At 43.5% G+C, this 12,663-nt stretch overlaps 2 protein-coding genes across 6 annotated transcripts in view; both read right to left on the bottom strand.

Annotated features, from left to right (window-relative positions):
• The window catches only part of LOC142860488 (NACHT, LRR and PYD domains-containing protein 1a-like), a 132,683-nt gene that overhangs the window by 83,364 nt on the left and 36,656 nt on the right, over positions 1-12,663 (bottom strand). The window lies entirely within an intron of this gene.
• Positions 1-12,663, bottom strand: part of LOC142860487 (NACHT, LRR and PYD domains-containing protein 1b allele 3-like) — a 45,400-nt gene that overhangs the window by 1,953 nt on the left and 30,784 nt on the right. For 2 of the 4 annotated variants that reach the window (XM_075991813.1, XM_075991815.1), the window contains exons 3-9: positions 9,169-9,339; positions 8,087-8,256; positions 6,659-6,886; positions 4,236-4,498; positions 3,624-3,749; positions 2,624-2,765; positions 134-178 (exon numbers count right to left, since the gene is read on the bottom strand). In XM_075991813.1, coding sequence (XP_075847928.1) covers positions 134-178; positions 2,624-2,765; positions 3,624-3,749; positions 4,236-4,355 — 433 coding nt within the window. In that variant the 5' untranslated portion in view covers positions 4,356-4,498; positions 6,659-6,886; positions 8,087-8,256; positions 9,169-9,339. The remainder of the gene's footprint in view (positions 1-133; positions 179-2,623; positions 2,766-3,623; positions 3,750-4,235; positions 4,499-6,658; positions 6,887-8,086; positions 8,257-9,168; positions 9,340-12,663) is intronic. The other 2 variants (XM_075991816.1, XM_075991817.1) reach the window with 2 other exon arrangements.

Here is a 12,663-nt window from a genome sequence, read left to right as displayed (position 1 = left end):
GACATGGCCTACCTGTCCTGGTAAGGTTTGCAAAGTGAGCCTCCCTCCTTTCTCACTGACCTTCACTCAAGGATCAGATGATCTACCTGCGGAATACTATTGGCTTTTCTGGCTCTGTATAAGTGTTACTGACCTTTGTGGACTGTAGGGATCATGGGCTGTGCAGGCCTGAGGTCTCCTGGAAGAAAGGAGAGATGATCCTCTCTACTGATTCTTTACAAATAGAATGGCAAAATGCTGAAATTCATGCAGAACCACTAGAGACATAGGATTTCCAAGGAAATTCTGAATAAAAAATGATTTTGTAGAAAACTTCATCACACTTCTTTCAAACCAATACTAGAGTCCTAGTAGTAAAAACAGCATGGTATTGACACAAAAAGATGTGCAGATCAATAGAATAGACTCGGAACCTAGATAAAAGTTTATACAGCCATACCTACCTTGACTTTGACAAAGAACCCCAAAATGTACTTTGTATAAATTACAGCCTGTTAAACAAGTGGTCCTGTAAAACTACTTAGCACTGTATGCAAGAATCAAACTAGATGCCTAGACCACACCTTTAAAAAATTAACTATAAATGATCAAAGACCTTAATTTGTGCCACAACACCCTGAAACTTATAGAACAAACATAGGCAGAACATTTCAACTAATCAGTATATGTCAGGATTGTGTGAATAAGATTCTGGTAGCACAGGAAATAAAACCAAAACTTGGCAAATTGGATATCAGAACACTCAAAAAGTTCTGTAGATCAAAGGAAACTTAATTGAGTGAAGATGTAGTTAAGAATGGGTGAACTATTCCCAGGTAACATCTGACAGAATATTAGTAATAGGAATATATATGGATCAGAAAACCTAAATAGCAAGGAAATGGCACAATTCTGAGATTTGCCATAGGAGTAGCAGCAGAATTCTTAAAAGAGAAAACATATATGTGTACAAAACACTTAGAAATTAGAAAAATACAGGTTAAAATTTGTTATGATTTTCTCTCATTTTTCAATTAAAACAAACAAACCCAGGTCTTTGAAGGTCTTAGGCCCTTAGAAAAACTACATTTACTGCCTACATAAAGGAACATGGTGTCAATTCTCTTGTAAATAGCAATGTTTATGCCAGAGACAAAGGCTACTTTCAGTCTTCACCAGAAAAACCTCTCTTTGCTGTGAATGGAGGTGCCTGCAGATACCTACTGCTGTGCAGGATACTGAGACTAAGGGATGGTTGAGTGCTAATCCCTATTAGTAGACAATTATATCACTCCTCGAGGATCTAGGAACATTGTGGAAGAAAAATTGGAAAGAATGTAGGGACAAAAAATATGGGGAAGGGCTGTGAAGATATGGAGAACATATGGAGAATATATAGATAAGAGGTTGTGGTCTCTTCTAAGCATGACATGACCATGGCCATCATGAACTCTTAGCACCTGTACTTACTGCCTCTGGACCCACACAAGTAGGGCCCTAGACATGGGGAAGCAGCTCACAGGGGCCGTGCTACTTAGGGCTTTACTACTGACAAATAATAGATTAAGGGAGAAGAGGGTGTATACAATCCATCTGTACCCACTGGTGAACTCACTTGCTTCCCTACTGGGAAGTTCAAAACCCTCAGGCACACAGAGGATCCTACTTAAACTCTGTAAGACACAAGCAATAATGAATGTGGGGAGATGATTTGTAGAAAAGAAGAGGGGCTGGCAGGAGGTTAATAAGGTTTCTTTAGGATGGAATTCCTAGAATGCATTGTATGCATGTATAAAATTGCCAAAAGACAGGGCTGGAGAAATGGCTCAGAGGTTAACAGCACTGTCTGCTCTTCCAAAGGTCCTGAGTTCAATTCCCAGCAACCACATGGTGGCTCACAACCATCTGTAATGGGATCTGGTGCCCTCTTCTGGTCTGCAGATACACACAGACATGATATTGTATACCTAATAAATAAGTAAATATTAAAAAATTGCCAAGAACAAAGGGATTTTAAGATTAAGAATCTCCTGATGGAAAAATCTCTTCCTTTTCACTGTTCACATTTAAATGTGAACTGTTACTAGTTGCTTTCTGCATCTCAAAATCTGTCATTTCTAGGGCACTGGGAGTAGAATTCACGATGCAGGACTGAGAAAATGGGGCGTAGGGTATGCAGTGGTTTGCATGTAACATGTTCTGTGATCATATGTTGAAAGATTGGTTCTGCAGCGGTAATTGTCATGAGGATTGTGGTGTGATGAACGAACACACACACTAGTGCACTCATAATTGCATGGACACTGAGAATGGTACTGGAAACCATGAGAGTGCACAGTTGGAGGAACTGGGACACTGGAGGCCCATCCTGGAATAGGCTTCCCACCTCCTCCTTCTCCTCCTTTTGGCCTCTCTCCCTCTCCTCTCCTCTGTCCCTGCTCCTCTTCTGTTCTCCTCTTATCTTCACCTTTTCCTGCTTCTCCCCCCATTGCACTCACTCTAACTCTAACCTCCTGCTTTGGTTCTAGCAAAAGCCACATAACTGATCTGACTATTTCATGACACCAAGAATTAATGACAACACACCTTCCCAATTCATTGCCTTTTTCAACCTTTTGAGTATCTGGATCTAAACTAATTTTACCTGGATTCAGCAAGGCTTCCCATTTGAGATTTCCATTCTTCTTGTCTGTGATTTTCAGTTTAATCTCTGAATCCATGTGGCCAACATAGATCTCAGAGAAGAGCTGGGATTCCCTGGAGCTCCGGTAGCACAGCTCCAGTTCCTGAAGGGGGCAAGGACAGATTCTGTTTCAGAAGCCTCTACTCAAAAGAACAAGCGTTTTCCACACCCCTGTGCTTTCTTATTTTTGCACACCATAGTAGACTCTGGCTTAGACACTGTGTGTCTTTTGCAATGAGTTAACCTATAGCTTTGAATGCACATCTTTACTCAGAAGGCTGGAACATTGTGAAAGGGGACATAGAAAGAATGTAGCAACAGAAGATATGGAGAATGCTAATGGGCCCAGCTTAGCCCACATACTATTCCTTTTCTCATCACTCTGACAAAAATATAGCGGAAACAACTTAAGGGAGGGCTTATGTTGTTTAGTTTCATGATGGAAATGCATGTAAACTGGAGCTCTCTTATTTGTGGCAGGAGCTTGTGGCATAGCTTGTTATATATGATCAGGAATCCAAGTTTGAGGTGAGGAACAGGTTGAGGCTATAGCTCTCAAGGCCTTCCACTAGTGGCCTGCTTGTGATTGTTGGCCTCACATATTTGTTTCCACAACTCCCCAAACACTAGCAGTAACTGGGGATCAAGCGTTTAACATTTACACCTGTAGGAGACATTTCAGATTCAAATCACGATGAATGAGAGGTCATCCTGAAGTCCTTGACTCAGGATTTGCTGCACGGTAGGCTCTGCCCTTCTCTGTGCCATATTCAAACCAACTCCTCAGTTCACCAGACCTTCTGTGTGATCCCTTAAATTGCTTTCCACTTAACTTGGAAGGTTTCTTGCTCATCCTAAAGCCCAAATCATTTCTCCCCAATCTCAGTTTGCTGTAAATCCTTGTAAAGTGCCCCAAATCTGGCATCTGATCCTGTAGAATAGCAAACCCCTGGATGCTTACCTTTGGAATGATTTCCAGGTTCTTGGAAGCAGACACTATGTATCGCGAGCCAATGCAAAGAGAGTCTACTGGGGGTGGCTTGTGTATTCGAACAAACTGAAACCTCATTTCTTGTTCATCAATGGCCTAGGGAACATTGCAGACAGAGACTTAAATAGATTTCAGTAATGCAACAGTTAACTGGTCTGAATAAGGTGTGTTGGTTGATCAGTACATTTTTGTGTGATGGGGTGATGTCAGCTCCAGGGAAACCTTCTGACTTGTATTCTGCCATATAGATTGCAAATTATTGGCCTCTGTCAGGGTCATAGTGGAGACTGTGTCCCTGACAGAGAAGAAGGGAGTTGGTTTCATGTTGGATACGGAGAATTTCCATTCTTCTGATGGGTGGAAAGAGGCCATAGAAGGATGTGTAGAGATAAAGGGGTGTTAATGGCAGTTGAAGAACCTCTGTTGTGAGGGGGCCAAGAAGACTGCAGACTCATAATCTCCAGGGTTCCCCTTATAGAACTGTATCACACTCCATGTGGAGAATTTCTCCAAAGGGAGAGCTATATTTTCAAGTATTCTGTCAATCCACCCTAGCCCCACATTTCTGGTCCTCAGTGTTACCTTCTGAATGGTCCAGTCATTGGGGATCAGGTAGAGATGAAGGGTGACATCCTGGAGATTGAGGTAATAGTAGATCAACGTGACAGAAGTGATGCGGATGAAATGTCTGACAGGAGGCATAATTCTTAGTAGAACTCCAATTGGGGAGAAGCTTGGGTTTTCCAAGACTGTGTAGCCTTGCTCCACTTTGGCTGGCACTTCTAGGACCACCCCGTGTCTTTGAAAGTGGGCCACATGGAACCAGGAGGTGTCCACCTGTCCCTCTGTGAAAGAACAGATTCAATGACAGGGATTTAGTGTTTCTACTGAACTGTGCTTGGCTGGAAAAAGAGCCACTAAGATGTGGAATGGTGGTGGTGCTTAGAATGAGAATGGGTGGCTGTATTTGGTGGAACTGCTTGAGAAGGAGTGGGAGGTGTGACACTGGAATGGGATTTGAGGTCTTTTCTCCTCCTCGTCCTCTTCCTCCTCCTCCTCCTCCTCCTCCTCCTCCTTCTCCTCCTCCTCTTCTTTTAAAAAAGAAGCTTTTATTGTTTCCAGTTTTATTTCTCCCTTCCTTGTCAATAAGGATGTGAGCTCTCAGCTCTGCTCCAGTGCTATGCCTGCCTGCTGCTGCCATGCCGTCTGCCATGATGGTCATGGACTCTTAACTCTGAAACTCTAACCATTCCCAAATCTTTCTTCTATAAGCTGCTTTGGTTATGAAGTATTTTCAGCTTTTGGTTATTTTTTGTTTAATTGAAAAGCCATGAACAAGAAAATCTTAAGTTTTATTAATTAATTCCCACTGAGAACATAGCAGATTAATAAAACGTTTCCATACTATTGGTTCACCATGCTGTGAGGTGACTGTGATGTGTTACCATAGTGACTCATGCAGATTACCACTCATTGGAGCAGCCTTGGCTTTGACCTGTCTTGCTGCTGGGGGAGCATTCACAGTACAATGGAAATTCTTGTTGGTCATCCATGGATCCTACAATGAATACAGCCTCAGAGGCCTTTGTTAGAGACTGCGCATCCATTAGGTTCTCTGAGGCGCTGCCATCACCAACCTCAGTGTCTTTGGAGTGTAGTGTCCACTAATGTGCTTGTTGCAGGATGGAGTTTGCTGTTAAGAAAGAGACCAGGGATTCCTAACTTTGTTCACTGAAGACAAGTGGATGCATCCGTGGAAACATTAGTGTCAAATGTGAGCTTGATGAAATCTAGAATCACCTTAGATACAGGCCTCAGGGTATGATAGAAAGAAACTATCTTGATTGGGTTAAAGATTTGGGAGGACCTAACCACTGTGGAATCCATGGACTAGGATCCAGGGTTGTGTAAAATGGAGATGGTCATAGGAGTACAAGCATTTAGTGGTTTCTCTTCCCTCTGTTGACAAAATTTATCAGGCATTGCAGGCTCAATGTTCTCAGATCTCCATGCCATGATGAACTATTCCTTTAAAGTGTGGGTCAAATAAATCTTTCTTCTAAGTTTCCTTATTTAGGTATTTTGTTTGAGCTACAAGACTTTGATAACTTGTAAACTTGGATAGAAAATTGATACCAGGAGTTGGGTCATTGTTATAATGATCCTGGTCACATGGGTTTTACGCATTTGGAAGAGTTTTGTGGCTAGAATGTGGAAGAGTTTGGTCCTTAGGACTAGGAAAGCCCTTCTATGCTGAAAGCAGAGCTTATGGTTACATTCTTTTGGAAGCAGGGAAGACAAGAATGCTGAGAGAGGGGGTGGAGGCCAGTTCATGTCAATTTCAGAGAGGTGAAAGATTTCCATTGAAACTGTAAAAGGTGCCATTCATGAGACAGTTTGGCCAAGAATCTAGTTTTGGTGCATAAATGCCCTCAATATGTGTAAAGTTGAATTTAAATATAAAATACTATATGGCAGGAAAAATTCCAAGACATAAAGCATTGACCCTGATTCAAAAAGAAAAATCAGTTGTAAATATTAGAGATCAGCATCACTGCAGGGAGAGCACAGTGACAATAGGAAAGGTGAGCTGAGGGCAAAATCTAACTCTTCATGGGCTCACCTTGTGAACAATAAAATTAAAGACAGAAAGACTTGGTGGTCGTGTTCCCTGTTCCACAAATGCAAATCCCAAGGAAGTGTTTCCCCATGATCAGCACATCATTTAGCTTTGGGCTAGGGCAATCATACCTCAAGCTATCAGCAGAACTGAACAGTGTCTTCCCTATAGTTTTTAAGCATGAAAGATGCTAGATTGATGGGTCATTGAGTCATGCTGTGCTGCAGGAAATCCTACAGCCAAAACCCTTTATATTATCCACCCACTTGGGCGTGGCCTCTTCTATTATTCATGCCATGTAAAACATGCATCTGGCCTCTTTTCTGGCTGCAGGATTCAGTTCCTGCTAAATGAAACCTCCCCACCACACAGAACCCTTCCTCACATTGGTTTCTATGGTTTCTGGTTTCTTCTTGACTCTGTTTCTCTTTCCCATCACCTCAGGATACCTGTCCCACCTCAGTCGTGGACCAGCCACATAGAGTCTGAGTTGACCAGTAGGAGTTCTGTGTCCACTCCTTAACATGTGCTGTGGATTATCAGCTGTGGATTCTCTGCCTGCTGGGCCCTGAGCTCCATAATCACTGGGTCACTGAGAGGGGCCACGTCCAGCCTGCAAGCACAAGAAGAAGCTATATTTCCTGGGATTCACAAAAGAATTATGAAACCTCAGGGTCCCGAATCCTTGACACTGTTGTCTATAGATGGAACAAGTGAGGAGCTTTATTAAGTTCATTCTTGAGCCAAATCCAGGACAAAGGATAGAGAACAGGAGGCATAACAAACAGAGATGTGTCCATGACAAAGTCCTAGTGGAACGTGGTCAGTATGCAGGGAGATCTGAAGCCAGGATGAGGACCTTTGGAACTTTCCAGAGCTGAAATGAGGGCTGGCCCTTTATACCCCTTCCCACAAGTCAGTCACACTGGAAATAGACTCTCCCAGGAAAGGGAACATGGACGTAGATGAGGGGACTCATATTGAAAAAGGGTCACAAAGTTGCTATCAGCATTCCCAGTAGATGGAGTTCATGACCATATCCCCATAGGCATTCTGGACAGAGGACCACCTCCTGTAGTGAAACCCCATGACCCTCCAGGGCTTCAACCACTTTCTGTTCTAGAGCTTTCTCCAATTCTTCCTTTGCCCAGACTGCTGTCTCCAGGTTGGCCCAACCAAAGCCTATTTCTCTATCAGGCCTAGGGAAAGCACTCATGGGCCATCCAATAATGCAGGCTCTCTTACAATAATACATTCTCACAATACTGTTGACTCCATAGCGTTCAGCAGAGTTTGGCAATGGTGTCATGGGCTGGTGGGTGATCTTTATCTGTCTCTTCCCACACAGCTTTAGCAGGAGAGAGCCATGTGTGTTTGTGATAGTATCCCTAGGTACTGGACAAGTGCTTAGCACAGAGGGTCCTGATATGGATGCAAGCACATATGTATTCATGAATGATAAATGATTGAATCACTGTCCTGGAGGAAGGCAAGGGAGTCTGGTAAGGTAACAGCCTTGCTAATACATATGACTGCACAGTGCCTAACTACCTACCTGGTATTTGTTTTTACATATGTACACTTTATGTCATCAGAATCCATGAAGTGGGTATTCCACCTGATAGATGAGGAAACTGAATTTTACAGACTACGGTGACTTGCCCAGGTCTCAGGTATAAGCGGCACAGCTGGTCAGGAGCCACTCTGACTATGCATTTCCCCCTCCCACTTCTTTTCCATATCCCGTATTTTTCACTCCCTCATGTCCCTTCTTTTGCCCCTGCCTAGAATGGAAATCCTGGGTTTTACTTACCGCAGGATTCTGAGTTTGCAGGCAGGATTCCTGAGGCCCTTACATAGCTGCCTCACACCACAGTCTCCCAGGCATTCAGCTGCAGGTCTAGCTCAGTCAGGCTGGAGCTACATGAGAATACTGAGGCCAGGTCCTCACAGTGGCTGGATGTGAGGCCACAGTTGACAAGCCTGCATGGGAGATGCTCACCATCAGATTCTCCAGGGATCACTGCTCTTGGGAACTGTGCTATGGTTTCCCGTTGTGAGCCCTGGCATGTGGTGTTAGCAGTGCTTAGCTTTTCTAGTGCCTTTTCTCCTCTGGGCGGATAATCCCATGCTTCCCACTGCTGAGCTGCAGAATCATGGAGCACAGGTTGAGACCCACAGCTCTGCTGTGACTGGCCATGACAGACCACCGTGAGACCCAGGACAGCTCACCAGTGTATTTCAAGAGACATCTGAAGTGACATTCACCAGCCATAGAATAAGGACATGACTCACTTGTTTTTTTTTTTTTTTTTGAGTTTTCTAATTTTAATGAAAGTTTTCCTGGAAGCCATAGTGCTAAAATATGCTTCACGTTTCTATGTATTCTGAAGGTATCTATATATTTATAAATTTCAATTACATTGCGATGGTCTCAAATCACAATGTTTCAGATATACACACACATATGGGATATCTTAGTAAAGATGGAGTCCATAGAAACAGAGCAGAAGTCTGGTTACAAGGAAGAGAGCAGGAGGAAGTGGGGATGCCATTCCCTGGCTGGAGCTTTCTCCCCTCTGCTTTATTTAGCCTCCTCCTCTGTGCTCTTCAGCTCCCCTGCAGCCACTTCCTCGGTATGTTTGCTCCACTGGAGCCCTCATGGGCCTGTTGTTAGCAATAGTTAGTGGGGCTCCCTGGAGAATATCAGTATTTCATGATCTCTAAGAATACAATACATTTTCCATTTCTTTATCATAACATTTAGGCGTCTGTTACAGGTGTGGGCAAGAGGGTGAATATGTGATTAAAAGAAAGCCTCACTGTAGGTCCAGCTTTTGCCTTTGCTTTCTGCCATCCATCTCTGCTTCAGGGAAGAACCCAGGCCAGACTCACCATAATGTCCTTAGTTGGCATCCAGGGCATCTCAGTGTCCTACAGAGGCTCTGCACTGCACAGTAGCTCAGTGGATTTCCACGTAGGTCGAGCACCTTCAGACTTCCTGTGAACTCAAGAGTGGAGAAGAATATCTGCCAACTGGCATTAGTGATTGGAGTCCATCTGGACCTGAGGGAGAGAGATATTTGGTAGATGTGATTCATGTGCGCATGGTCTGATGTGCACAGCCTCACAGGGCAGAGTAGGTTTCTATCTGTCTGAGCACCAGGACTCAATATGCCATCCCAGGATTCACCAGCTTCTACCTGCTCCTTTGTTCCAAGATCTGGATCCTTTCCTGTGTGGTTCCTCATCTACATCCTTATCATAGCATTCAGTGTTCTCATTTTGTGTCTGTTTCTGAGTCAGTCTAGTTGTGTTGGTGCCATTGTCAAAGGAGCAGCAGATTATGGTTAATATTTAAGCTGCCAACCTACCAGAAGTAAATTCTCTAAAGGGAAACCTCATTAGGCCAAGTCACGAGGCTACAGAATCTGGAATATCTTTTGCCTCTGTCTGTACATTCACATATGCTATTGTAAATTTCCCTGCACCACAGTGTTTATCTTATGAATAAATTCTGACTTACTGGGCATTTACATCTCTGGATTGTCCTGAAGAATACTCATCCTTAAGCTGAATTGTCTAATTGATATCAGTAATTTTAGCTTATAAGAGTTTTAATGAGATTGGGGTGAGTTTCTGACCCCGCGGCGCCAACCCGGGACAGGGATCTCAGAAGTTCCTCAACCCCCTATCCTTCTTGGGCTCTCTGCAGGGCCTCTACTCCCTGCATACTGCCTCTTTCTTCCTTTCCCACCCAGCTTGCATCCAGAACCCTCCCCACTTCGGCCCCCCTGCCCTCTTTGGGCACATAACATCACCCAGCTCAGCCTGTCTGGGCGCTGGGTCCGAATCCTCAGGGCAACCAAGCGGGTGGGAGTTCCTTTGTTTCTTTTTCTTTTTTTTGTTTAAACAAGAATTTTTTTTTATTGAGAAAAGGAATAAAAAGTTTCCCCCTCCTCCCACCCTTCTCCCCCTCCCCCACACCTCTCCCCCTCCCTCTCCAGTCCAAAGAGCAGTCAGGGTTCCCTGCCCTGTGGAAAGTCCAAAGACCTTCCCCCTCTGTCCATGTCTAAGAAGGTGAACATCCAAAATGGCTAGGGTCCCACAAAGCCAGAACATGAAGTAGGATCAAAACCCCGTGCCATTGTCCTTGGCTTCTCATCAGCCCTCATTGTTCACCATGTTCAGAGAGTCCGGTTTTATCCCATGCTTTTTCAGTCATAGTCCAGCTGGCCTTGGTCAGCTCCCAATAGATCAGCCCCACTGTCTCAGTGGGTGGGTGCACCCCTTGTGGTCCTGACTTCCTTGCTCATCTTCTCCCTCCTTCTGCTCCTCATTGGGACCTTAGGAGCTCAGTCCAGTGCTCCAGTGTGGGTCTCTGTCTCTATCTCCATCCATCACCAGATGAAGGTTCTATGGTGATATGCAAGATATTCGTCAGTATTGCTATAGGATAGGGTTGTTTCAGGTTCCGTATCCTTATCTGCCCAAGGAACTAACTGGGGACATCGCCTTGTGCTCTTGGGAGCCACTCTAGCCTGACTGCACCAAGCAAGGTAGGCACTTTGTTTACGAGCTACCCAACCAGCATGGAGACCTGATCTCGGTGCCAGGAGAGCCAGCATTGGGGAGAGCCATCATTGGGCACGGAGATCTGATCTCGGTACCAGGAGAGCCATCACTGGGGAGAGCCATCACTGGGAAGATACATCAGTAGGCAAGGATACCTGAACCTGTAAAAGAAGATCCATAGGGGAGCATTTGGAGGAAGAGATGGGCAGGTGCCAATGCAAGAATTCACCCAACAAGCTGAAGAGCAACATGAAGCCACCAGAAACTAGCAACCTCACAACGGGAGGACATGAACACCTTAATCAAGAAGAAGTAGAAAAGATTGACTTCATGAAAGTGATTGACGCCCTTAAACAGCATGTAAAGAACACCCTTATAGAAATGGATGAGAAATATAACAGAAAGTTTGAAGAATTGAGTAAATCAGTGAATGATACCCTTGAAAACCAAGGAAAAACAATCAAACAGATAATGGAAACAGTTCAAGACTTGAAAACTGAAATGGAGGCAAAGAAGAAATCACAAACAGAGGGCCGACTGGACATGAAAAATTTAAGTAAATAAACAGAGACTACAGAAACAAGCATAACCAACAGAATACAAGAGTTAGAAGAAAGAATCTCAGATTCTGAAGATACCATAGAGAAAATAAACACACTGATCAAAGAAAACAGCAAGTCCAACAATCTCTCATCACAAAACATTCAGAAAATCTGGGACACAATAAAAAGACCAAACCTAAGAATAATAGGAGTAGAAGAAGGAGAAGGAGTGCAGCTCAAAGGTCCAGAAAATATATTTAATAAAATTATAGAAGAAAACTTTCCCAACCTAAAGAAAGATATACATATGAAGGTTAAAGAAGCATACAGAACACCAAATAGGCTGAATCAAAAAAAAAAAAAACATCCCCTCGCCATATAATAATCAAAACACAAAGCATACAGAATAAAGAAAGAATATTAAGAGCTGCAAAGGAAAAAGGCCAAGTTACTTATAAAGGTAAACCTATCAGACTTACACCTCACTTCTCCATGGAAACCATGAAAGCAAGAAGGTCCTGGATAGATGTGCTGCAGAAACTGAGAGACCATGGATGCAAGCCCAGACTACTATACCCAGCCAAGCTTTCGTTCACTATAAATGGAGAAAATAAAATTTTCCAGGATAAAAACAAATTTAAACAATACGTAGCCACAAATCCAGCCTTACAGAAAGTAATAGAAGGAAAATCACTAACCAAGGAGTCCAACAATGACCACAATAACTCAGACATCTAGAGACCCTTCACCAACACTACTCAAAGAAGGGAAACACACAAACTCTATGACTAAAAAAGTGACCGGAGTTAACAACCACTGGTCATTAATATCACTTAATGTCAATGGACTCAACTCACCTATAAAAAGGCACAGGCTAAGAGATTGGATAGGAAAACAGGATCCAACATTCTGCTGTTTCCAAGAAACACGCCTCAACCACAAAGACAGGCACCTACTCAGAGTAAAGGGCTGGGAAAAGGCTTATCAAGGAAATGGACCCAAGAAACAAGCAGGTGTGGCCATACTAATCTCTAACAAAGTTGACTTCAAACTTAAATCAATCAGAAGAGATGGAGAGGGGCATTTTATACTCATAACAGGAACAGTTCATCAGGATAAAGTCTCAATCCTGAATATCTATGCCCCTAATATAAAAGCACCCACGTACATAAGAGAAACATTGCTAAAACTCAAGGCAGCCATCAAACCGCACACACTAATAGTAGAAGACTTCAACACTCCTCTTTCACCAATGGACAGGTCAATCAGACAG

This window comes from Microtus pennsylvanicus, chromosome 11 (assembly GCF_037038515.1).
Source record: "Microtus pennsylvanicus isolate mMicPen1 chromosome 11, mMicPen1.hap1, whole genome shotgun sequence".
NCBI classification, from domain to species: Eukaryota; Metazoa; Chordata; class Mammalia; order Rodentia; family Cricetidae; genus Microtus; species Microtus pennsylvanicus.
The sequence above is the reverse complement of the archived record's forward strand: the minus strand, read 5'-3'. Positions and strand labels throughout refer to the sequence as shown.